A 27,525-nucleotide genomic window follows, 5' to 3' on the forward strand; every position below is an offset into this window, starting at 1 on the left:
GAATCTCTGTCTTGAGATAAGTCTGACTGCTCAGCCACAGCTACCAACTAAATCTTTGTGGTACAGACTGATACAAAAGGGGATTTATTGCTCTAACCTGTAGTCCTAATCTTCTGTAGTGCTCCCTAAGGTAACTGCACAGGATTCTGCCTAACAATAGACACCCAGATTGCGGGCATAAGAAGAAATAGGAAGTGAGGAGGGAGGAAAGGAGATTGTGGGAGGGGCAATGGAGTAGGAATAGTTAAGGCTGGAAAGAAAAGAACCTTTGCATTAGATGGGTTGAGAATGAGATAATGGTCAGACATCCAAGACAGGATAGCCAGAAGACAAGACGTTAAGGTTGCATGAATAGAAGAAGAGAATATAGAAAAGGATAGAAGAAGCTGAATATCATCAGCGTAGAGATGTTGAGACGGGCCAAAAGATTAAATGATAATGATGAGGTATTTATATAGCGCCTTAATCCAAAGCGCTTTACAGACCACATATTTATATACAATATCACCCAACCGAAATTGGTACGCATTTATCAACCTCGGAAGGATGAAAGGCTGAGTTGGCCTTTCCGGGATTCGAACCTGCGACCTGCAGTTCACACTCAGATCACAGCAGCGAGCGCTCAACCCGCAGAGCTATTTTACCAGCATAGAAGCAAGATCATAGAAGCAAAAGGGCATGTGTAAAGAGAGAAAAGAAGTAGACCCAAAACAGAACCTTGAGGGACACCATGATGGAGGGGAAGGGTGGGAGAAGGTTTGCCAGCCCAAGAGACAGAATAGGCACAATCAGAAAGGTAGGATTGGAGCCATTGCAAGGAGGCCCCAGTAAACCCAAGAGAGGAGAGAGATGCAAGGAGCAGTGAATGGTCGACAGTATCAAAGGCAGCTGACAAGTCAAGAAGGATCAATAGAGGGGATTGTTTTGCATAGCAAGCATTGATAGAAGTGTACCAAAAAAGTAGTGGAACTGTGATTATGGCAGGGGAAAGGGTAGGAAAGAAAGGAGTAACCTGCAACACATTTAAGGGTTGCGGTCATGCTGGTTGACAGCCAACTGAGGTAAAATCAATTTCAGTTTAGTTGTAACTGATATCTGGTGGTAAAGTGTAGAAGTGTGCTTTAACTTCATTAAGAACAGTTCCGGAATGGTGAAAGTGGTTCCAACAAGTAATGCAGCTCTTAACAGTAAAAAATCAAAGTAGTGGAACACTGCTCCCGAACGTTCCCGCTCACTTCAACCACTGATAGCCAGAAGAAAGGAGTGAGTTGCAGACAGAAAGAAGGCAGTTTCGATAGAATAACAGGGACAGAGAGCAGATTGTAAGCGCAGAAGAACAGAGCTGGTGGTAATATAAGAACAAAGTTGTGAATAGACAATACATTCAAGAGGTTTAGAAAGATAAGGGAAGAGAGATGTAAGTGAAAATTAGAGGGAAGGGAAGGATATAGAGGGTTTTTTTGAGAATTGGGAGAGTAGTAGCATGCTTAAAAGTGGAAGGAAAATATGAAGTTAGAAGCAACGTATTGAACAAAGCAGTGAAGTAAGGCATTAGAGACGGCCTCTGGAAAGAGAGAAAGCAGTGTCAGCATTAGAAATGGGATGAAATAAGGTCATAGAAGGTGAGGGAGAGGAAGGAAGAGCGCCAGGTGTGGAAGGTGAACTAACGACTCTTCAACGCGCCCGTTTTTAAAGTACTTTGTACCCCAGATCTCCCCGAGTCGACATCCGATCAGAAACAAAATGTGCTCGTTAGGGCCCTGCAACGATTCGTGGAGGTCTGGACAGGTTGTTGTGTGCAGTCACTGATATGAACAATGTGCTTTTCTTTACTCCGCTTTCGGAAAGTGATGTACGTGAGTGCGTTCTTGCCTACTTTGTGTGCAGTGATTCCAGCTTCTGTTCCATGCAGAACCCCACATAAACGCGCCACAGCCTCTGCAGCGCTACAGTGACTGGTGGGCAGAGGCTGACCCTGCATCTCCTGCTTGCAGATCAATTTATTCGTTCTAATTCACTGATGTCTATACTGACTCATCGTGAACTTACCTCCTCGGGCTGGTGTGCCTCTGGGCTGCAGGTGGTGGCTTAGCTCTCCTGTTCTTTTTTCATTCATGCCTGCAGCAGTCTCTCTCACAAACTGCCTGCCCACCCACACACACACACACACAACGCCATTGGCTGTCCAACAGCCAATGAAATGTATCAATGTCTTTGATTGACAGTCAGTCACCAAGCAGATTTCAAAATATACTGTACGTGTGTTTTTGTATCGAGTCATTCTGATGGGTCCGAACCTCTGAGGCCCTTGGCCTGCTAGCCACTTAATTGAAACACAAGCGTGCAATTTACACCATCTGCGGGAGCCCTTCAGTCTCGCGCAGATCACAAAGAAATACTGGCACAACATGGGGCGCGCCCCTGCACCTGCACGCCATGACTTCTGTCCCATGCCTGCACCCATGCCACCAGAATTATTAATGTATTTAATAAAAAGAACTATTTCAGCAGTCTGTGCTGCTGATTAGAGCTCCTGACCTGCAGTGTGATGTCATTCAGATACTGTCTCAGGATGTCTGCACTTAGAGCAATGCCCCTCCACCCAATGCAACTAGCCGCCACTGGAGAAGAGCGAATGGAGTTCCAAGGTAGATGATTTCAGTCCAGATAACATTAAGGAAGGGGCAATTGTCAATCATCCAGGCCTCCAATCCGGATCCAATGGAGGTCAGATGGAGGATCATAGAGATGGGAAGCAATTTGATGCAGGCCAGATGGAGGATCATAGAGATGGGAAGCAATTTGCATATCGTTTCTGTAGGTTTGAAAGGTGGCCCTGAAAGACACGATGAGATCTACCACAGGTTTAAGACATGCATTGAACATCCACAAAGAGGGATGGAGGCTTGAGGGACGGAGGGCAAACGGTCTGAATTGACTTAAATCTTGCTCTCTTGCCAGAAGGAACTCGTGGGCATAACCAGACATGCTAAAGGAGGTTTCAAGGTACTCGCGGATGGTGGTATGATTGACAGTGTCAAAAGCAGCCTAGCAATACAGGGCTTGAGAAGCAGCCTAGCAACCCAGAGTGTGAGAAGCAGCCTATCAATCCAGGGTTTGAGAAGCAGCCTAGCAATCCAGAGCGTGAGAAGAAGCCTAGCAATCCAGGGCTTGAGAAGCGGCCTAGCAATCCAGAGCGTGAGAAGCAGCCTAGCAAACCAGGGCTTGAGAAGCGGCCTAGCAATCCAGAGCATGAGAAGCAGCATAGCAATCCAGGGCTTGAGAAGCGGCCTAGCAATCCAGAGCGTGAGAAGCAGCCTAGCAATACAGGGTTTGAGAAGCGGCCTAGCAATCCAGAGCGTGAGAAGCAGCATAGCAATCCAGGGCTTGAGAAGCGGCCTAGCAATCCAGAGCGTGAGAAGCAGCCTAGCAATCCAGGGCTTGAGAATGGTCGTGGTGTCGACAGAAAACTCAGGATTTCATCTCTCATTAAGAGCAAGGCCGATTCAATCCCTGTGGCTGGCCTAGAGCCAGATAAAGGATAGAGGTTGTGCCAATTTTTGCACCCCAGCAGTTGTCGATTCACCACCTTCTCAATCATTTCGCAATTAGGGTTAGTTTTGGAAATCAGAGGACATTTTACTGGAATGTTGGGATCACTGTTCAGTTTCATTAGCAGACACATAAGGCAGGTTGTCTTCAAGGCATGACAGAAGACACCAGTTTCCATTTCTATTGGCCAGAGCTGTTAAATCTGGAGCAAAGGTGAGGGTGCTGTCCATGATCGTTTTTGGCAGGGCTATGATGTACCTGTCTGGAGAAGGATGTTTTAACCAACAAAACAAGATCCGATTGGGAAATAGGGGTAAAAGCAGGAAAGAAGGCATCATTTCAAAGTTCAGGTCAGGTCAAGGACAGGCGGGGTAGAAGATATAGTCAATCTTGAGATAGAAAGAAAGACAAACAACTAAAGAGAGAAGAGGTCTTCTGAAAGAGCTTGAGCGGTAATCATGGATGAAGCACAGACCAATGGCAATCTGAGTTCATTATGTATTCGGAATTGCTCAACAGGGTTGGAAGACAGAGCAAGGCATTTGTGCAGAAGACATTCCGTTCTCAGCTTGATAACAGCATGAGGCCGTAGGCAGACTTTCATGTCAGTTGGGTCGTTGGTTCTGCGCCAGAGATGATCTAGGGCTCCGTTCTTGCTTTTATCAATTGCAACTTCCGAGTCGAACCACAGATTATTTTTTGAAGGAGGCTTGAGCTGTTTTTAATGAAATAACGTCTGATCTCCAGCATTCCTGTTAAAGGCTGAACACTATAGAAAATCACAGCCTCTCTGCTCATGGCCCACAGTGAATACAAGATATTACTGAATGAAACCCAATCGGGTTTCAGGACGGGCGGAAGCACGAAAGCTAATTTACTCTGCATGAGAGAAAACATCCTCAAATCCCTTGGCAGAAATATATCCGTCACTCTAACTCTTTTTGAGTTCTCTGCAGCTTCCAACATTGTTAACGATGCAACATTAGTTTGAAGGGTTCTATGTGAAAATGTCACCAGCAAAAGGTCCTCACGGGAAAAAGTCATCAGCATTAAGTCGTTTTCAAAATGTAATCATTCTATACCAGAAATGTAAAGTGTGAAAATGGGACCAATGATAAGGTTGCCAAAAAAGGCTATTTTTAAAAACACAAAATGACAAGACCTTACTTGCTCTGATGCGGACCCAAACCCTGTAAGTGATTTCAATCCGGCACACACCCAAGTCAAGCCCAGCATGTAGTGCGCAATTGAAACCCTTACTTCTTTTTATCTATAAGTTCAATATTCTGAACGATATACCACTCGTATCACACCCTTCTCCTGAGACCCCCCCCCCCCGGGCAAACTGAACCAGGAATCAGGCTAGTTTGCAAAGGTAAATATTTATTTATGTATTTAGAAATTAATCCCAATATATTTTAATAGGTAACAGCAATCACCAACAATCACCAATGGGGTGACGGAACACTAAATAATATCTTGAATACACTAGGAATTAAGTAATGAGCACAAAACAAATGCAGCACAGAAAAGGATCCTTTTTATTTGGAACAGATAGCACTATGGTTAGAGATTCCACCTGCAACACCCCTCAACCTCCCAATAGGCAATTTAAAGAGATGGGAGGAGAGAGCAGGTATTCAGGAATAGCACAAATCAAACCGAATATCAGTCCCACCTTCCCCCTTCAAACACAAGAGAAAAACGGAATTGCTTTTCACTGTCAGAATGCTTTGCAATTGTCTTTGGAATTGACTGAGCAAAAACACCAAATGCGATCAAAAATACTTAAATTGTTATAAATTCTTATGGGAGCCGCTTTGAGCAGTTGGACACAAGCACAAGCAATGGTTTAGTCAACAGAAAACAGTGGAAATCTCAAAGTCCAAGTCGGAAACACTTTAAAGCTATTTCACACGTGTAAAATTTCTCCGAATTTCAATTTGCGGCAAACTTTTCCTTGCGTCATATTCGCGATAACAGGTGAATCGCACGGTTTTGGGTTCTATGGATAGCTAAGGATGTTAGGTACAAGTAGGAGTTTCGTTTCTATCATAAAAACTGAGGGAGTTATAGAGGTTGTAGTGAGAGTCCTTTTTGCAATTTAGGCGCTAGAATGGAAAACAGAAATGCACTTTGAAAATGAAAGATGGTTTTGCTTACACTAAATTATGACTATGAAAAAGAGAATGCCACACATGAATCTCCACAGTTACGTGGCCGGCGTAACCCTTCACGTGGTGGATACTCAATTTCTTTCTGAGATTCACTTTAGTTACTCAAAAATACTAATGACTTATGATTTTATAAAACAAATGAGAGAAAATCAGCGCAAGAAATGTTCTGACAATACTATGATTCTGAATTACAGATAGGATGGGTTGAGATAGGGATCAGACAATGCAAATATGCTATGGGTCACAGTTCTCCCTATTAATACTTACAGTCCTTTGTAATTAAATGGGACCGTCAGTTCTGGTCATTGGATTTGGTCTAGGAAAGACAGCACATCAGGTGCGGGACTGGATCAGCTAGGCCGGTCACCGGATTTGCACAGGATCTGCCCTTCTTGGTGTGGGTAGTTCAATTAGCTGGATAGCGATTTCCTCAGGCAAGCCTAGTGGTGGCAAGCCAGAGAATTCCAGGATACTGGTTCAAAAGGCCTTCTCACACCCCACAGCGCTTCACTGGGTGGTGCGAATAAGTTTGAGGATTTGGACCTTGCTGAAATCAAAAGATCTCTACTGCTGGCAAGAGTCTTGGCATCTGGATCTGGAAGGAGGTTAAAGGCTGGATGTAGAATGCTGGATCAGAGTGCTTCGCCGGAATCAGGAAAGTGAGTGGATCAGTCAGTCCCTATGTGTTGTTAGCGGTCTCTATTTATCCTTTCAAATGACATCAGAAAATGGGTGCATGGGACGGCTTAACTAAGCTTGCCCCAGTGAGCTGGGATTGGATCAAAACTTCATCTCCGCCTTGCATTTGAGTGATTGGATCAAGGCCGGATGATGTCACATTTTATGGTTTGCTTTACAGTTTTAGAAGCCTCCCTTTAGCTACTGGTCTCAAAATCGGATTTCATCCTAAATACCTATTTCTGCATTGGTTACCTTTACACAAATCACACACAAGGATTCCATATTTTATGTAGCATCTGCTCATCAAAATCCCGCAGCTATGGGATCTTGTTTCAACTTTCTACAGAAGTTTGTCCTTTTCGCTATGAACACAATTTCCAAACTTTATGCAAATTTCCACAAATGTGTGTGTTCAACATGGGGATGTGTGTGTACATTTTCACAATTCTAGTATTAATACATTTCACATAAAAACACATATATTCCCATACCTATCTAGAATATGTTACACAGTTCTGCCGCCTCTCAAAATGTATAGCCAAAAATTAGATTAACAGATATGTCCTTGGTATATTTTTCACCACTTTGAATCACAAGTTATGGGTTTTTAAAATGTGTTAATTGTTCATTCTTAACAGCAGATGGGTGCTTGGCTCCACCCCTTTGTCTCTCCTGGGAGTCCGGGAGCATCCCCCTCCTTGGGGAAGTTCCTTCCAGGAGCCATATACGACCCGCTCACACCTCTGTTTCCTGGGCTGAAGGGTCTCCTATTGTTCATTCTCTTTCTGTAGACAAGAGTCTGGGTTAACCCACAATTATCATCTCCCCCTGAGTTTCAGCTGAGAGAATTTCCCTCCCCCTGGAAGAAACCTGTTTGTCCACTTCCAAAGGGTTGCAGCTCAGCCAAGCTAATTTATTCTTAATTAAAGATCCAGGAAAAACCAAACTTGTTGCATCAAACATAAATACATTACTTTCTTAGCTTTATCTCTGTGGGATGAAAAGCAACTGAGATCTGTATTCTTTTTAGCCACAATCCTTTTTATGTTTGCTAATCCGGCAGACTTCTTAGTTTAGAAAACTTTGAAGATTCATCAGTAACTCATCTGACAGCTGTCATTCAGGTGGCACAAGGTACTGCACCCAGATTTTGACAGGGGCTGTCAGTTTACAGACAATCAAGTTTGATTAATGTTTTGCTCTTCACATTAGGACTTTGTATGTTCGCAATGCTTCATTAGATCACATGAATTTTAGCGCCAAGCAAGATTTTGAATGTTGAGAGTGTTGTGTTATAGGCATTTTGGAGTTTTTAGCAACAAAGCAAATGTCATTTATAGGCACATTTTGGAGTTTCATTTGCAAAGCGCAGCTTCTCCCTCTGCACTCCGTTTGCTGGTCATGTAGCCCGCTGGCACATTTTCTGCAGGGTGTGCTCTATTCCACCACACATGCACCATGGGTGGCTGGTTGTGCATCCATCTTTTTGTGTGCTGCAGAAAGCGTTTTTTGTAGGTTTTTGGCACGCGCAGAGTTTTGCCGCCATTGTTGCAGTTTCTTTCACCATAACTAGCAGAGTGATGCCGTATAGCATAGCGGAGTGGGTCAATACATCCCACAACCCCTAGTAAAAACAGACAACCCTATCCCTAAATCTTACACTAACTCTAACCACAGACATGATTCCAATTCTTACTCTGAGGCATTCCCTAACTGTACCCCTTCAACACTCTAAAGTCCATGTTTGCATGTGGTGGGATACACAGCCCCAAATAAAACGGAACCGAACATTGCCCCTAGTTCCAACACCATCAATACTCAACCACCATTGCCCTTCCCCTAAATCTAACCCAAACCCTGGACTCCTTCCTCATTTCTTTTCGGGCTTACATTGTATGAGAGCATATGTACCCCCCACAACTCCCCTATCTCTGGGTGTCACCTCGCCACCTCACGTCCCCTGTTTCATTGTATTTTTTTTAAATGTAACAATACAAAGGTACAAAAGAAGGAAACTTCAGCATCGTACAATCCCAAACCGGTTCCGTGACTGAGTCTTATAGGAGGCCAACCTGATGTCATTTTGTTGTTGCACCATTACCCCTATGTATGTATATGCTTTGAGCATTGTGAGCTGAATGCTAACTTCTACCCCACCAGCAGCCACTCTTCCTACCCCCTTGGGCATTGCAGAGATGATGCAATGGTAGTTACACCTCATGCACTTTCTAGCTGTGGTGATCTCTTTGTATCTATTCCGCATCTATCACCCACATCCCATGTGCCTCTCCTGCACTTCCAAGCTGTTATGCTGCAATGTTGCATGTGGCTGCCTTTAGACTAGCCTATCTGGTTGCTCCTTATTATAATGTTCAGACTCAGTTCAAGTTAAATGTGAAATGGCCAATGCAGAGCCCAAACACGCCACTGTGGGCTGCTAATGCAGTCTACCAGACAAGATATCTCTGATGGGATTTTGGGCACTTTTGGGTGAATTAAAAATCATGCTGGACAGGGTTTTTCCAGACGAACAAAGAATTCCAAGTCAAACCAGATGAGAGCTTCTCGTAAAGGTTTGGTGACAAATCTGTGCGACATTGCTGTAGGTTGGAGAAATAATGGGCCTCCGAGAATTTGTATTCGAAAGAAAGTTTTGGGCCCCTGTTACAACTTTTGTACCCTGAACAGAACTACACAAAACTTTCCAAACAAATTTAAAGTTGGGTGTATATTATTTTGATAAGCTGCAAGCAGGAGTGGCCAAAGTCACAAGAATCTCAAAAAGGGCTCTTGTAATGGAAATTCCAACCTAACCATAGCTACAGAGTCATAATCGCTGACTACATGAGGACAGGGTTAACGACAGCGACGCTCTTGTTAGGGCACGCTGAATTCCCCTTAGGAAGAGCACTTCTTGAGATGCTTCTCTCTGTACTGCTGTTCAAATGCATCTTCACATAACTGTCAAATGAATATATACACCCAACTCAGAAATGGTTTGGAAAGTTTCAGGAGGTTCTGTCTAGGAGGAAAAGTAATAGACGGTGCCCAAGACTTTTTTTTACCATGCACTTTCGTTTGCTCTCAGCTGCTGCCCAAACTGCTGGATAGATTTGCTCCAGGACCTTCATTCTGTCTGACTCGCGATCCTTTTGTGGCTTGGTGCAAATCTGTCCAGGAGATGGTTTTACATCTCCACAAAAGTGCAAATAACGCATTATGACATCTGGGTTTGCGGACAAACTGAGCCATTTTCAGGTTCCTGATTGACTATTGGTCCTTGCAGAGCCAGTTGCTACTACAGGTGCCTTGGGGGCTGGGGCATAGCTGAAGGCCATGTTCTAGACAAAGGGTTCACTAGGCTTGGCTAGCTGCCATGCCCACTGAATCCAGTAAATTGCTATGTGATACCGGGGACATGGATGAACACCATGTCCTGGGCACATTGGCGGGTGGTATTGGCCATAGGCCATGGCCTGTGGGCACATTGGGTGGCTTGGTCGGTGCCTTTGATATTGGTAAAGGCCATGTGCTGGCCAGTTTGGCTGCTCAACAAGGCTGCATGTTCTGCACTGTTGTTGAATTAGGTGGCCCTGGGGTGCCTGGGCTAGGGCCAAAGGCCAGGCCCTATCAACGTGGCCTCTGGACGTCGCTGCAAGTCATGCCTAAGGGACTCAATGGATGACCTGGGTTTTCCGGGGGCATGACCAAAGGCCATTCCCTGGACAACAGGCCCATAGGGCATGGCCACACGCTATGCCCACTGAGCACTTTGGGCGGTTAGCTGGGGCATGTCAAATCACCATCCCCGCCACAGTGGAAACTGGGCTTGGACACAGGCTATGGCCAGTGTGAGCACCCATTGGCTCGGGGTGCCTGGTATGATGAAAGGCAATGCCCTGTCTAAAGTGGCGACTGGTTATGGCTGTAGACCATGCCTAGTAGGCTACACTGGATGGTTTGGAAGTGGACCCCCGGTGCCATTCCATGGCCAAAGTGGCTAATGGACATGTCCACAGGGCATGCCTTGGGTTTATCTGGTGCATGACTGAAAGCCATGCCAATGGTAAAGGGCACACCAAGATTGGGCACAGGACATGCACAGTGGGTACTGCAGATATGATAGTGAATATATTTATGGTTGTCTTGCAAAATCCCACAAATTCACCAATTATACTTCCAAAAGCACACATAACTAGGCCAGCACCATGCACTGTGGTGCAAAAATGCTGTAATTTGCCTCTTTTTAAAAGGTTTGTTGAACAGGGTCTGGCCACACCCCGCTTAAAGTATGTGCACCATAATGAAATCCCAATTCAAATGTTGAACACCATAGCAAGAAACCAGATTGGCTATTTTTGGACTAGTCAACCGGGTTGCCCCTATTGTGCTTGCAGACAGCGGTCAGATCCCTGAACACCTATAGTTCAATGAAATGCACTAAAGGTGATGTGTGATTCAGCGGATAGCTGCAAGCTGACCTATATATAACTAACAGGATTTTGGCCACTATTGTTCAGATTTAAAACAAATCGCTGGGCAGATTGGCTCCAAATTTGCGAAAGAGAACATTCCGAACCAGAGGCCTGCTCCATCTAAAGGTTTGGCACAATTGCATGCAGCTCTCAGGGCCGCAGTTGAAATCGACCATTTGCAAATAGGAAATTAATTTGAAACGGTACGTTTTGATGCACACTAAACTTTACAAAGAAATTCAGAGTAAGCTGTATGATATTTGGGAAAGTTCATGAAGATTTGTCAAGTGGTGCCAAAGTAAGAAGCATCTCAAAAAGCACTCTTCTTATGGGGAGTGCCACTTAACCATTACTATACGGTCTGTGTCGCAGACCCTGTAATATCTACAATTAGACAGATCTAAGATCACTTGATTTGACCTCCTCTCTTATTCGCTTTGGCTATTAGGTGGTGCTTCAGTACCACCTGTCAGCCAGAACTATTGCATTGCAGTACAGCTAGGAGGGAAAGGGCATTTGGGGAGGGACATGCAGCTTGGTGCTGTTTATTTACCCATCCATTGACTCCCCATGGCCATACTAATTCCCATAGCCATTTCAGCCAACTACCTGCCCCTCCCTGCCAAAACATATCCCCTTAGGATCTCTTTGAGCCTTCTTTATCCAGCCTTATGGCCTGATTCACAGAAGTGTTTTAAAATGGCGCAATCCCATTGGAAAACACTCTGTGAATCAGGCCCTTAACATCAAAATTTGCCCTGCCGGTACATTTTCTAAGCTGTCTTCTGAGAGTTAATTATTTAATTGCAGCTGTAAAATGTGCTACTGGTGTCATAAAAATGTCTTAAACAAGTGTGCCTTCAGTCCATGATTTAAAGCTGTTCCTTGCACGTCCTGTTTAAAACAAGCATTCATAAAGGTAACAATTTCACCTGACTTATTCAGGCTCCTTACTCCTGACATGGTGCAGTATGAGAGCTGTAAAGTTCTGGGATTTCATTTGCCTATTTTATAAGGCAGATTTCCCACCTTAAAATGTGCTGATCCAGGCTTGTTTTCTGGGCACAAGAGCATGTTCAGACTTGTGATTGCTCATGAAAAGAGTTTAACCGATGGTGCCCATTGCACGCCATCATTACATTTTTCATTGAGTGCATGTATTCTTTACATCTGACCATTTATCAAGTGACCACCATAATGTTTCTCAATAAATTAGCTGTATCCAACCAAATATCAAAATGTCTTATTCACACATGACCTTTGTTACATGAATATCTTTGGTAATTTGTGTGGTCGATATGTAAGAAAAGCCTCCATATTGATTTCCGAAAGAGAAACATTTATTTGTAACTAGGGTTGTTTGATATTTGCACAGAGGCAGCTTGTAAAAGTTAAGTACTTTCACATCCTTGATTATTTCATAGTTTAATGCAAATGATTATTTCATAGTTTAATGCATAGTTTTCTGTGTGTTGTGCCTACACAAGTTTGTCTGGCCACATGCCCTTTTCCTACATTTCCCTAAACCTTTCCTGAAATATTTGCAGTGACTCCTTTTATTTTCAGTTTGCCCTGTTTTAGGAACTGGACTGGGGGCTGGAGATTAAAGATAGCCAGGGGCAAATCACAATACATCAACCTATACATTGCTTTGCAAATTTAGGCAAACCTTCAGCTCACTGATAACCTTGCAGTCCGAGCTCAAATGTTTAACTCTACTGTCGTGACAGGGAGGAAGGAATCCCATAGCTCCCAAGATGGCCATGAGTGAGAAGGCCATCCAGTCCTGCCTTTTTATGGAGTCCGGCGACTTTTCGTTTTCCTAAATTTCAAATGGGAAAGAAAAAATGAAAAGTCCCAGGATCCAAAGAAGAAAACAGGACTAGATGGCTTTCTCATGATTGCCCTCTTGAAACTTGTGATCTCTGGAAACAACAAGTTTAGAAAGTAGCACAATAATGAGAGGAAGGACTTTCTATTTTTTTTTTATTGTTGCATTATTAGTTTACATGAAACCTTATACAACATAATACACATAGTAAAAGTAAACAATTCATTTTTAAACACATAGCATATACACATGTAGAAGATAAAAGATGAAAAATAAAATAGAAGATCCTCATAGTCAATTCATCCTCCATAAAACATCTATCAGAGCCCTTAATTTTCCAATATAAAAACATTGCGTATTAGATTCCTTTTATCCTATTCCTCCGTGATATCTTGGGTTAATAAATTCAATGCTAAAATTAAAGAAATGTTTACACCCCACATGCAACGACTCCAAAACAAGTGGATAGACATTTCAAGATCCTTGTTGAATCTGTCTTTAAGATAGACTGCGCGTTTAGGCTCAAAATAATTACAGGTTAAAACAAGGTGCTTAAGAGTCTCTTGCGTTCTAGTTTCTCCGCAAAATCGACATGTGAAATCGATTTTGTTCTTGATTAAGTACCACATCCTTATATCCCCAGTGCCGTATCAATTCTAAGGTCGGAATCTGATTGAGTCTAAGCGCATATACATGGATCTCGCCCTGTCACAAGGGAATCTTTGTAAATAGAGGGGAATGCATTCCCTGGCATGTCCACAATTTGTATACTCCTTGTACGTGGAGTAAGACTCCACACTGTTTACTGTATCCACCCAATCAGCCTTGAATAAAAGTCTCTTGACCAGCCCTGGTCGTTGGACCAGGTCCTCTAGACAAGGACCTAGTGTACCCAACGACAAAATCATATTGTCGCTAACCTTTCTAATAGATACTACTGACCCAGATTTAACAACCTTATTTAACAATTCATATAGAGTGTTTAAAGGTGGATCGTTCATTTTTCTAAACAAGGATAATTGCCTCCAAAGATATCTTGCTTTAAGTGAAATGAGGCATAACTCGTGACGGATAATGACATTGGGGACTGCCATCGGTAGGGCGAGTAGTTCTTTCCACATTTTCCCCTGGACCACATTCAGGCTTAAACTCATGTCATGGGTACAAATGTCCAGGCCGTACAGGAGGACCGGCTCACATTTTGCAAGATAAAATCGCCTTATAGGTAAGAACGAGAATTTACATACCCTGACCTTCAAAAATTCCATTTGTACCTTTAGTTTAGTCGCTTTCTCCTCCAGGCTCAATTTCCACATCTTCAGGCTAGATCTATTAGTAAAATGATAGCCTAAATATGTTATAGCCTGGACCAGCTACACTTTCTATGAGCCACAGCTGTTGGAACCGGAAGTGAAGCCAGGAGAGAGATGAGACGTGAGAGGGGACAGAAATGTTGTGAGTAGTGTTTGGCCATGCCAGTCCCTATGACCATCCTCAACTATTACCTGCCCGCTCCTCATCCAAAACACCCTTCGCCTAGGATCTCTTTGAGCTAGCTCTGTGCTTTTAAATGGAAGCCTGTGTTATTTCTAAGCCATCTTTTGTAAGGTAATGGCATGTTTGTAACTGTAAACCATCTCCTGGTGTAATAAACATGTCTTAACCAAGTGTCCCTTCAGGCACTTGATTTATAATCAATATGTGTGCTCTTACATCTGTTCTTTGTTCCAGATTCCTGTTACTCAAAAGTATTTGCAAAAAACAATCGTATTGGCTGTTGTATAGGCATTAGACAGGAATTTGCCAGGCACTGTCATAGTATACTTGCCAGCTGTGGTCAGACAGTACCGTTATGGCAGTGCCTGTGAAATGCTTCGGTAAGCTGAAATGAAGGCCAAAACGGTTGGTTTTGCCAATGCTATTCTGTATACATACAGCAGAGCAGGCAGCAATGCAGTGGCCTGTAGTCTGCATTGAAATGAGTGCACACTGAGCGCAGACCCGGTGTAAACTAATAAGTGGCCTCAGGGGACTGTATTACATATTGACAGATGGTGTTTGTAGACAAATCTTTTGAAATATTAACACAACCCCTTTAGAGAGGGTGATGTTCTAAAGATTCGTTTTTTTCTTCTGGCTCTGCGTGGTTTTAAAGCCATCTGTGAATTAACTCCCTGTTGCTGGCATCAGAGCTTCTTCACCTGCCAGCGCTAATGCATTACCCACGGGCTCTTCGAACTGCAAAACGATCCAATTAAAAGAACGCATTTAAGACATGTTGCCCTGCGGCTCTGCATGCAGGTCGTGATCCTTCTGGTAATAGGATGTTTGTGTTCCAGGCGTGGGGGCTTTAAAAACGGCACATGCTAATTGGCTGCTTGGTGACTTTCCTTGATTGATCAGAAAAGATGCGACTTCTTTTCCAAGACAGAGAAAGAAAAACATGTTTCCCTAATAAATGCGCGCCTCGGATTCTGACAACTATAACGCACAGTACACGAAATAAAACAGTTATTGGCTGCCTCAAGCAGCTAAGGAATTAAAAATAACGAATTAACAAATCTCAGCTTAAATTAATGTAATGGTAAATTATTTACCAGTGGCATGAACACAAAGGGCTCGTTTCATGGAAAAGTGTGCAGAAATCCCGCAACTCCTGTGTGCCGAGAACGTCACTTTGCAAGCCTGCGCGCAGAGGTTTTTCTACGCGCTCTGTGTATTCATGAAATCGTTCACACAAAGTAACCGTATACGCAAGTCGTGGCGGGAACGCCCCCAACACACCCCCACGCAAATCAAAACAGCCAGAAACAGCCACCTTTGAGTGCTCCCCGAGTGCAAATACATGCACCCACAAAACAGTGTGTGCGGTCCACCGCAAGCAGGCCTGCATCTCGGGGACACTGGGCGGGGTTCCCCGTAACTGTTACCGGCACCCACGACTAGATGCGTACACTTTATCGTAACTCGGGTAAAACACAAAATATCTGCGTGCGAACCCCCATAAACCATTCCTGCACCCTACTACACTGAGTATGCGCACCCCTAAGTTAAATTGGAACCCCAACTGCGTGCACACAACCCTAAATCAGGCATCCGGTCTTACCTCTGCACTGCAATTCCTATGTGCAAGTGTTCTTATGCCTGCCTTTGGGTGGCAGAGAGATCGAGGGATTTGCGTGGGCATTTCGCAAGCGAGAGGTTGCACGGTCACATCCATGAATACGCTTTGACGTGCGCGTGCGCATATGTGGGCGTGTGATGGACTGCCTGTGGCCCGTTGCTCGTAACACCCACTTTTTCCCTTGTTCTTCCTCATTTTACGGGTTTCGCCCCCTACTCTGCCCTCTGTGCAGGCCTCGCCCACACCTTGCGTGGAGTCTTGCGCAAAGCACTCAGCCGCTCGCATAGACGTGCTGAGCCTGCATGAAATCCACATAAGTCCTAACAAAATTCCACGCATTCGGTTCCATGAATCGACGAACGGGACTACGCACGCAGTTTGGAATCCAAGTTCCCTATTTCCAGCGCAGATAATTCCATGAATCTGGCCCAAAATTTAAAGAGGGACGATTTGAGGCGCATTGAAAGACAGTCACAGTTCTTGGGGAAACTTGAATATTTGAGGCCCCAGTGCTGCAAGGGCTGCAGTGGTGTCTGTTAAGCACTTGTATGTTACTGAGGTGGAAATCGCATCTGTCTAGCTATGGTGAATTTAGCTTTGCCACATTTCTGGTCTTGTTTTTGAAAAAAGGTAGTGCTGATTTCTTGAGTGGAGCAATGTTTAATAAGGGGGTTCCAAAATGTCAATTTCATTTTCAAAGCTGAAAAACCACTGAATGAATTCACAGCAAACAAGGATAAAGTGTTCACGTTTTTGATTTGGTGAATATCCATCCAGCACAAAGTCTGGTGTATGTATTTCTGGCTCGGCTTATGAAAACTACCTAAACTTCAAATGCATCCATCTGACCAGTGGCTGGAGGCCAGACTGTACAGACTGGCCGCCATCTTGCATTCATAAACCTGAACTGTGGTTTACCAAGAGAGCAGAGAGGACTGGAGGGCAGAATATTCCATGGCCCTGTGGCATACCTTGGCACCTGGAAAAGTCATGCCATGCCTGACACTATCCAAACAAGCATCGGCAAAGCTAATAGTTTCGGCATTTGTAGTTGTTTACAGAATTTTACATTTAGCATGAAGGGTAGGAATGACAGCACAAAAAGGAAGAAATCAAAGTGTGGGAGGGAATGAACGGCAGCACTGGGGGTTGAGCGAAGCACTGTGGGAGGAGGAATAAGAAATAAATGGCAACATGAGGAAGAATAAAAAAAAATCCAATAGATGAAAGTTAGGCCAGCAACAGTACACAGGAGAATTGTACAGCATTTGAAGGAAGGAGTGACAGGGGAAAGGGGGTGGCGCAACAGCACAGGGGTGGAACTGATCAACAGTGCAAAGGTGGGTGGAGTGACAGAGCAAGGGGGAAGGAGCGACAGAGCAAGGGGAACAACACCACAAGAGGGGAGGAGCGATAGCGTAAGGGGGAAGGAGAAACAGCACAAGGGGGAAGAAGGGATTGTACAAGGGGGAAGGAGGTACAGCGCAATGGGGAGGAGTGACAGTGCAAGGGTAAGGATAGACAGGGCAAGGGGGTAGGATGCGAAAGGTCTACACACTGCACACCTTTTTTGTAAATAAATAGCTAAATGTGGAATCAATATTTGGAGACGAATCTTCAAAATCTTAAGGTGCGGAGGAGATACAATCAATCCTGACACATGGACTGAATAACTTAGAAAGGAACAAGAAAAAGGTTCCCAGTTCGGGAACTCCCATCCCCCGCACACTATCACAGTCCATCAAATTAGAGCCAAACATTTAAACAAATTCATGCAATTTTCGGATATATTCTAGGATCATTTTGTGACCACAGACTTTCCATATATGGTTAATAACACAAAAGTGCCTTGAGACAGATAGCTTACCATATAGTTAATGTGTTATTCTTAGAGCCCAACGCATTTCGAGCATAGAATTCTCTTCATCAGGGGTTCATATTTCTTATCATTTCTATAAAGTAATTTAAATAGCAACATTTTAGACATAGTTTTACAACAGCCACTCATCAAAAAAGGGTAATTCATCATAATTTGTGAGTTTGAAAACACTAAGGTGAACTTCTCCACAAGATAATAAAAACTTCAAAATGTCTATTTGCTTTTAAATAATCCCTATTGGATAAAGAACAGCTGACCAATTAATTACAATTTTGCATATCACAGATTTATGTGCTGAGTACATCAGAACATTATTTCTTAATCACATCAGTGTAACCTTCAAAATAAGGCCTAATTCATCCTGGTTAGCAATACCTCACCTCTGGTTAGAAGTCCAGAACATCTAACACTCGCTTGTGTACTCTTCCAATACCTTTAAATAAAGGCTAATTCACGTGATCTTGTCAAGTATCTGTACGTAGACACGCGCTATCCATGGTATATGCATTCACCTAGTCTTAATCACACCGTGCTTTCATAGGGGACTACCTCATAGGAGGTATTATAAGGGCGTTTGACACTAGCCTTCTGAAAGTCGAAAACAAAATAGTTTCGACTTTAAAACACAGTACTACTGACAAGATACAGATGTCCTCATAAGAAATCACTTTGAGATTTGGGAGGTGCAATACTGCTGACAACATACAGATGTCCTTACAAGACATCGCAATGCGATTTCTTATGAGGACATCTGTATGTTGTCAGTGGTACTGATCCTTTCCAAAAACTAAAATGAAATAAACAAGAACCAGGCAAACATGAAATTGAAATGGAAACAGGGTGTGAGCAGGAGAAAACATTTGTCAGTGGTACCGCACCTCTCCAGTGAACTACAAATTACAGGTGTCCTCACAACTTATTTTACTGGAGGAATAAAGTACCACTGACAACATACAGATGTCCTCATACAATATCACATTGAGACTGGAGAAGTGCAATCCAGAAAAGGAAACCTACATGTAGACCAAAGGGGCCAGGAAAGTATCTCAAATATAGCCCAACCCCCTCTGGCCCCCAAAAGAAAGATCACTATACCATCTCAGCATTGAAAGTGGCACAGTCACATGACATGGAACTCCTGATTGGGAGAACGTGTGTTAAACCAGCCCCTATTGGATTACATCAGAGTAATGGAACAAGAAATAACATCTAGTGTGTCAGCCGATTGTGCAACAGCATTTCTATTTGTCACACCAACCACAAAGTCAGCTTTCTGTCACTCCTTTACTCTCTCTCTTCCCTGTAGCAATTATTTTATTATTTTTATTTTTATTTGTTTTTGGTAGCAAAGATTAATTTACACCTTTACAAAATTGTGTCACTAAAATAACATAACATCATTCATTCATAAAAATTCACAATGTACTGTTGTGTACAACACAAGCTATAGATCCATTTATACATCAGAGCTTATAAATTAGCAAATTTAAGAATTAAAATTCATCAAATGCATGATAATTGCGAACTACTGCACCACTCAAAAATACTCATTGCATTTAAAATTGGTTACTCATCAATTTGAGAGAGTGCCCCTCTGGATTTCAAAAGATGACACCAGTGTACGTCAATAGGGAACAAAAAAGGTACCTCTCCTTTTATAATAATAAACCTCCATAATGCCAGATGTGATACATTTGTTGGTATATATACTATTTATGAACCAGTGAGGCATCTGTGGCCTTCGTGATATACATCGATTTGTTTAATAGCAAAAGTTCTTTCTCAATCATATTCACAAGTCTCACTATTGCTAGCATGATGGAATTAGACTGGCCCCACATACAGCGCAGTCAAACCAACTGGCGCTCAATACTAGAGTTCGAGACAAGAAAAGGTCCCAAACAACAGCCTTTGATGATCAAAGTGAGTACAATGCATAAGCAAATGTTCCAAGGTTTCACACTCCCCAACCATAGAATAAAACCGACAGCAGTCCCACTGCCCCAACTCTTTGTATCCTGTCCAGTTACCAATACGAGATCCCGTGTGGCTAAGATCCAGGCAATGGTAGCAATGGTGTTGGAGATATTGTATTGGCTGCACCACCAAAATGAGCCCAAATAAATGGTGTGCACCTTAAAGACCAAAAGTGGGGGTGTAATGCAAATCTGGCCTTCTCCCCTGAGACTTGTGCCCTTATGAGTTAGGTGATAATGGTAAAAAGGGTGATATTTCAAAAAAGAAGTCCCTTGTTATTGACTGCCTGATTATAAATCATGAGGTATGTATCTCACAAAGTATTTTGTGGAACTCCACATGCAGTAAATATTGCATGCTTACGAATGGAGAAATCGGCATAGGATATACATGGATTTTTACCTTCACGTGAAAGGTGGAGGTAGAAACTGGAAGCTCCCACCAACATATCAAAAACAGTGGGCCTCATTACAAATCAGGCGGTCCGGAAATAACGGTGGTGGTAAACCCGCCGCCACCGTTGTTTCCGGACCGCCTGATCCCGACTCCTGCAGGCAGGAGGTGATGTTCCCGCCAGGTCTGACCTGGCGGGTTTAACACCGCCCGCCTGCAGGCAGACGAGGAAACACCGGTAGCATTACGAGATGCTGCCGGTGTTTCGATGATCCCCATTCCCATTGAGTCCAATAGGACTCAATGGGAATGGGGATTTACACCATTCCGCCTCCGTGATTCCCGGAAAACCAGGGTTGTGATGCCCCAGTAATTCCGGGAATCACTAAGGCGGAATGGTAATACGAGTCTGGTTGTAACCAGGCGGTTTTACCGCCTCGGTTACCGCCGGACTCGTAATGAGGCCCATTGTGTTCCTTAACTTGCGCTTATGCACCATTCTACTTACGGAGCAATAATGTGCGGGGAGATCCCCAAAGAGAGTTAAACTAGACGCCCCCATTCCCCCTGCGACACCTTTCCATCGTGTTTCTCAGAAATGGCCATGCAGACCCTTATATGCCTATTTTTACATGATAGAGTAGTGGTGCAGTTGGATATTGTGCCATATCTGTTTGCAAACCCCAAATAAGCATAGAAACGCATTTAACAAAACAGGGCATGCAGATGTTCACCACTAACACAGACGATTCTCGGAATGGCACTTTACCATTGAATCATTCAGTGTCTCACAAGCTATTCAAGGTAGGTGGGAGCACTAAAGGCCCTGGCTGGCATTGGGTGGCTGAGGCATGAGGCGGCGAAGCTCGCCCATATAGGGAGCTAGTGTGGAGCTTGCAATTTCTGGACCCTTTACCTCGTCCAAAAAGTAACAAGTAAATACATGTTATGTACATTATGGCGCCAATGCCTATCACTCACTCCATAGTGCATGTGTACTCTTTGCAGAGAATCTAAACACATTTAGATCCTTTGCAAATGCCAACACCGGCAGTGATCCTATCTGGCACGGACTCGTGGGCAGCCATGTGAAAGGCATTAGGGCAGTGGTGCACACCATACGGCCCACACGCCAGTCGTGGCCACTCGGCGCTATCTTATGGCCCTCCAAGTCACCTGAGTTTAATGAAGTATTGCCTGGTCTAAGGACAGTGTTTGCCTTTACATCCAGATACCTCAGTTTTACTTCTATTTACAACAGGATTTAATTCCCATAACACATATGTCAAAGTGGTAATGCCATTATAAGGCAATTTGTCACATAGGTTACTGTTAAAAAATAGATCAATAAATAAAAATGACACCTCAAATCCCATGTTTGATTTTTTGTATTCATATTCAGGCACTGATGTCCCTACCACGCCCTCATCCCCACAGAGAGTCCGGCCCAGAGACTTCTGTAGTACCTTCAGCCGTCCAGCCAAATGATATGATATGTTGTTTATAACGCGCTTAAAGGATAGTTCCGGGACTTTTTTTTTATTGTTCCTATGGTTCGGCCATGTGTTTTTAAGCATAAATCGGTAGATCGTAGAAAACTTTCCTATGGACCTTACCCGACTTTTCGTCCATTAACGCACTCGAAAACATCCGCCATTTTATGATAATCCTCTCACTTGCCGCATCGCCCTGGCTCACCTGCTTTTTCGGCACTAAATCAAATCCCCCGCCCCTGAGCCTGACATCAGCAGACGCGAACCGCCCATTTCCCGTTTCGTGTCAACAATCGCTGCGCCTCAGCTAATGAAGTGTCGCCATGGAAATGGCAGGACGCCTCTTTCCTCAATAAGTATAAACAGACCGTTTCACAACACACAGCAGCAGATTTTCGAATCCATTCCTCTCTCTGTGTTACTTTGAGTATTCTGTGACTCGTTTCTGTGCTCTGGTCAGCTACCTTCGTTGATTGTAGCCCGTGTGAACAGATACCAGTACCACCGCTATAAATTATTTTACTTTCTTTACCACATAATGGCTACAATAATGCCGTATATGTACGAGCCCGAGTACACCGAGGAAGAACTACTGGAAAGGCAAGCACGCGAAAACGATGGGGTTTCGGACGGCAGTTGGGAGGACCAGTCAACGGATGAAGAGCCTGGACCATGTCGCATGGACGGCGTCTCCACCTGGTGCACGTGCAATCGGTGCGAGCTAATGCCAACTGAGGAGGAGAACTGCTGCTGCCGAGAAAACTCGGGATGCCTGGCCTACATTTCGGAAGGCGAGCAAAGTCTGCAGGAAGGCGAGCAAAGTCCGCAATGCATCACCGAGCTGCCAGAGTTCAGGGAAGCCTGCCTCTCACGGACCGTGTTGAGGATGATGATGGTGCTTATGCACGAACTTCGCGGCACTGTTCGTCCGCGTAATCCGAGTAACGAGTAAGTATACTCTGGTTGTGATGTCAGTGATGCCACTACTATGTCATGGTCGTCTCCCACATATAAAATTACATCTACATATCATTCGAATGCATGTAAATTGGTTCCATATTGTGCATTTTCTAGATAGAATTTTTTTCAAAGCAGAATGACATTTTTTACCTGAATCGATAGTGATAAAGTTTTGTCATTTTAATACAGTTTGCATCTTTCATTTTCACAGGTGGTACAGGCTGGTGGCCTATCGTTGCTTCACTTGGTGGCTTCACGGGAGGCTCGGACACCACGTTCGGAGAGTAATACCTGCCTGTGCGGTACTTGCCATTAGACAACATTTCCCCAGCGACAGTGGACAATACCGCGGATTTTCCCTGGATGTGCTGCAACCGCAAATTTACAATGTGTAATGTTTATTATTTATGTTCAATTGAAATTAAGATCCAAAATAAAACCCAATATATATTTTAACAATGGTTGTTTTGATTTGTCCAAGCGTTGGCAATAAAAGGAAGGCCGTTGTATTTTATTGATACAAAACATGGTTATAGGTAAATATGGTTGATCATAATAAATCATCCTTTTGGTCACCGGGTACAGAGATGATCCCCTCTGGCCCGTGCCGCCTTGCCACCACAGGCCAGCCTGCTGCTGACTAACTGCCTAGGCATCCAGGGTCTCCAGGGTGAACTGCACCCATATATTCTCCTGGGAGGGTGAGGTATTTATAAACTCACCCCCCTGCCTTCCATGTACTAGATCCTGCAGCCAGCCTCTTACATGCAGTTAGATGGCCTCTCCTTGGTGAGGCCCTGCGGCAAACGAGTCTTGTCTGCACGACCACCGCCCCAATCCACCCCCCGCCCTATCAAAGGCAGTTCGCACCGGGGTACTTGTGCAGGCAACTGGAGCAGTCAGGGAGCGATAAAGGCCAAGAGGTGCCAAAGACCATGTACACTTCAAAGTGGTCTATAGAGCATGGGTTGTTGTTCCCATGTCTACCTCCAGACCCCGTGTCTCCTGCCAAGCATCCCCCCTCACGCTGGACGGCCCCCTGCAATCCACATAAGTGTGTCTCCATTCACAAGTCTTCCTGTGTCTTGTCTGCATGACCACCGCCCCAATCCACCCCCCCGCCCTATCAAAGGCAGTTCGCACCGGGGTACTTGTGCTGGCAACTGGAGCAGTCAGGGAGCGATAAAGGCCAAGAGGTGCCAAAGACCATGTACACTTCAAAGTGGTCTATAGAGCATGGGTTGTTGTTCCCATGTCTACCTCCAGACCCCGTGTCTCCTGCCAAGCATCCCCCCTCACGCTGGACGGCCCCCTGCAATCCACATAAGTGTGTCTCCATTCACGAGTCTTCCTGTGTCTTGTCTGCACGACCACCGCCCCAATCCACCCCCCGCCCTATCAAAGGCAGTTTGCACCGGGGTACTTGTGCAGGCAACTGGAGCAGTCAGGGAGCGATAAAGGCCAAGAGGTGCCAAAGACCATGTACACTTCAAAGTGGTCTATAGAGCATGGGTTGTTGTTCCCATGTCTACCTCCAGACCCCGTGTCTCCTGCCAAGCATCCCCCCTCACGCTGGACGGCCCCCTGCAATCCACATAATGCCACGACATATACACGTCATTCATTCACAAACACACCCCTGTTTCGAATTCTTTATAACCCACTTCATATTTCTAATGAGCACTTCTTTGCGCTTTGCTAGTCAACCCGTGAAGGTGCTGGTTATCTGCTCTTCGTCTCTGTGAACTTCCGTGACCACTTCGAGGAAACTCGTCAGATTGCAACCTGTGAACTGCTCCCTGTTCTACGACAAGAAACTACTCTGATCCCTGCATCTAACTGTTTGTTTGTCAAGGTAAGGCCATGTACCATAATCATTTTGCGTCCAATTTCTTTTCGTTCAAGACAGTACATGCAAGGAACTAGTCACATGTTCTGAGTTTACATTGGTATTCATAGAGAATTGTTGATCTTTTCTTTTCAGAACTTTCCACAATGCCTGCCTGTTCCATTGGCGGTTGTCCTTCGAAGACCCATAATAAATCAGAAGGTACTATAATGCATGTTTTCCCTAAGACAATAGATCAGATAAGAGAATGGGTCCGATATTGCGGATATCCACCGTCTGAGCTTGAAAGTAGAGTCCTAGAGGTCTTTGCGGACAAGAGGGGTGATCGATACCGCATCTGCAGCAGGCACTTTACCTCTGACATGTACTCCACATCATTGCTAATAAAGAAGAACACACCGCGAGCGAGGCAAAAATTGCTCTCAACCGCTATTCCCACTCTATTCGTCCACATCCCTACACTGGTGAGTCAAGTTTACGTATTTATCTCTTGGCCTTGCGGTAGTGTGTAGCATTAGCTAACAATAATTTCCCCATTTATGTATCCACTCAATATGTAGGCGGAAGATTCTCCATCCGTGTCATTATTGCAGTCATCAGCCACTTCAAGCGCCTATCGGGTAATCTTACTTGGCTATTCTGCCACTGACTTGTTTTAGGCATGTAAATCAATAGTTTTAATTTATCGTGTAATTATGTTACCTAATGGTACACCCTTGTACTCGTCCTCTAGTCTTTGTTTTCAGTTATAATTATTGTTATCCAAAATAACGCAAGTACTGTCTTTCAGGGAGATGCTGAGGAGTCCAACGTATTGACGACTACCGTTGATGTCACTCAGATGCTCGAGGTACGTTTCAGGACAGTTCCGTCGCCCTCCTATGTGTCTTCTTTTTTCAATTTTGTGTTCATTACTAATGAAAGTCCTATGTTTCAGGGAGTCGATGGAGCATTAGTCCAAGAAGAAGGGGGAGCATGCAGTTACGGGTCGGCGCAACAGCTTGCAGAAGTGTGCACCGCAGTTACATCGTCCCTTGATGTTCTTATGCATTTCGAGGTATGGATACTGACAGTTCGATCAAGCGAAATCATATGACGTGATTACATCCGCTATACTTCCTTCTTTATTAACGCTAGTACTATGTTTCAGGGAGATGACGGAGCTTCTTCTACAAGAACATCACCCCTAGTAGTTGATGCAGATCTCTGGGTGGTGACACTTCCAACGATCAAGCAAATCGAATCATATTTACATATCCATTATTTATTTTAGACAACTGATCATTTGTGCAGGTCTATTTAGATGAGCCGTTCACGCCTGCAAGTTTCTGTTCTTTTTATCAAAATAGAAAACCATACTAATGCAATTACTGTGTTTCAGGGAGTCACTGAAGCATCATCTTCAATAATATCATCAATGGAAGTCTATGAGGAGCCCGAGGTATGGATCTTGACAGTTCCATCTAACTAGATCAACAATGCGTGAATAATTGTCGTTTGAATGTTCTACACAAAGCGTTCATTCGTGTTTTGCTATTGAGATGTACGTGGGTATTGGTCCCCAAGTACATTTTGTGTTTTCAATATTATTATACATACTAATGAAAGTTCTATGTTTCAGGGAGTCGAATGAGCGTCAGTGCGTGATGGATGTGCTTATCATGAAAATGTAGTCGTTGCAGCGCAAGAGGAAGTGGAGACATGCACACACGAGTCGGAGCAACAGCGTCCTGATGTTGAAGTTCGAGGCAAGAAAGTTTCAAAGAAAAGAAAGCAAAAGAAGGTTAGTGTCCTGGTCACTATATTATGTTGTTTTTCACTGTTAATAGTTCAATACTGTAAGTTGTGTTTAAACTGAACATCCCTTTTCCAATCTGTCCTCTAGTTGCGAGTGGGTGTACGAACTAGATCTACACAGACAGTGAAGCGAACGAGAGATGTTGCTTGTCAAACCTTTTGGCAGGGACTTGAGACTGGAGATGCATCGTGCCAATGGGAAGAATATGAAGTGATTGACAACGGAGCTATACCACCACCAGCCATTGATAGTGAATGTCCTCCTGGTAGTTCGGATGCAGTTGTAGATAAATTCACAGAATCCACACCCGCAAAAACTAAGACCGCGAGAAAGTTGAAGAAATTGTCCTATTCACCCATTGCCGGAGAAGGAACAGATGTTGCAATGGAAGAGAATGAAGTGGACTACAATGAAACACCTTCAATATCACTGAACATAGCGGAAGACGATATCAGAGATTCTACCTTTCATGTGAGTGACATGTCCTCAACGTTACAGGCCGAACCAGCTGGGATGCAGAGTGACACTATAAGGAAAGAGGCCAAATTCATTGTATTCGATAGTTGTTTGATTGATATTATTATTCGGTTGAAATGTGGGCATTCGGTAGGTGGGGAAGTATGTGGGGAGCCATTGATTAATGTGACTCGTGCAATTCGAGGCACTAACCTTAAAATACATGCCACCTGTACAAAATATCATCCTTTCTCATGGTCTGCATAACCCATGCTGGGACAACTGCCAGCAGGCAATCTACTTTGTGCAGCGGCTGCACTTTTTAGTGGTTCAAGTTTTAAAAAATTAGAGTCTTTCTTTCAGTTTGTGGGAATCCGTTTCATTGCGAAAACTCAGTTCTACAAATACCAAACCGATTATCTATTTCCAGCCATTAGCGAAGCTTGGAGAATGGAAAAAATGTCTATTGATAGTACATTCGCGGGCAAACGGTTCAGGCTAGCCGGTGATGGACAGTGCGACAGCCCAGGATTTTCAGCCAAGTACTGCACCTACCACTTTCAGGACATGGAAAGTAAGAAAATTGTGAGTTCGGTGGTTGTGCAGGTGTCACAAAGTACATCCTCAGTGGCCATGGAGAAAGTTGGCTTTGTAGCATCATTTCAAGAACTACAATCGCGGGGAATGGTGATCGACCTGATAGCCACGGACAGACACGTTTCAATTGCCAAGACAATGAGAGAAGAGTACAAAAATATAAATCACCAATTTGACGTTTGGCATCTTGCAAAAACAATCAATAAAAAAATGTCTGCTGCAGGTAAAAAAAAAGAAACGCAAGGTATTTCACAGTGGTCCAAGTCAATCAGCAACCATCTTT

At 44.0% G+C, this 27,525-nt stretch overlaps 1 protein-coding gene across 1 annotated transcript; it reads left to right on the forward strand.

The window, feature by feature from the left end:
- Nucleotides 1-407: 407 nt before the first annotated feature.
- Nucleotides 408-3,545, forward strand: LOC138555813 (sporozoite surface protein 2-like). Its single transcript, XM_069642621.1, has 2 exons — nucleotides 408-446; nucleotides 3,036-3,545. The coding sequence occupies exons 1-2, from the start codon at nucleotides 408-410 to the stop codon at nucleotides 3,543-3,545; spliced, it is 549 nt and encodes a 182-aa protein (XP_069498722.1).
- The last annotated feature ends 23,980 nt before the right edge of the window (nucleotides 3,546-27,525 follow it).

Source organism: Ambystoma mexicanum, chromosome 1q (assembly GCF_040938575.1).
Source record: "Ambystoma mexicanum isolate Mex_15411 chromosome 1q, UKY_AmexF1_1, whole genome shotgun sequence".
NCBI classification, from domain to species: Eukaryota; Metazoa; Chordata; class Amphibia; order Caudata; family Ambystomatidae; genus Ambystoma; species Ambystoma mexicanum.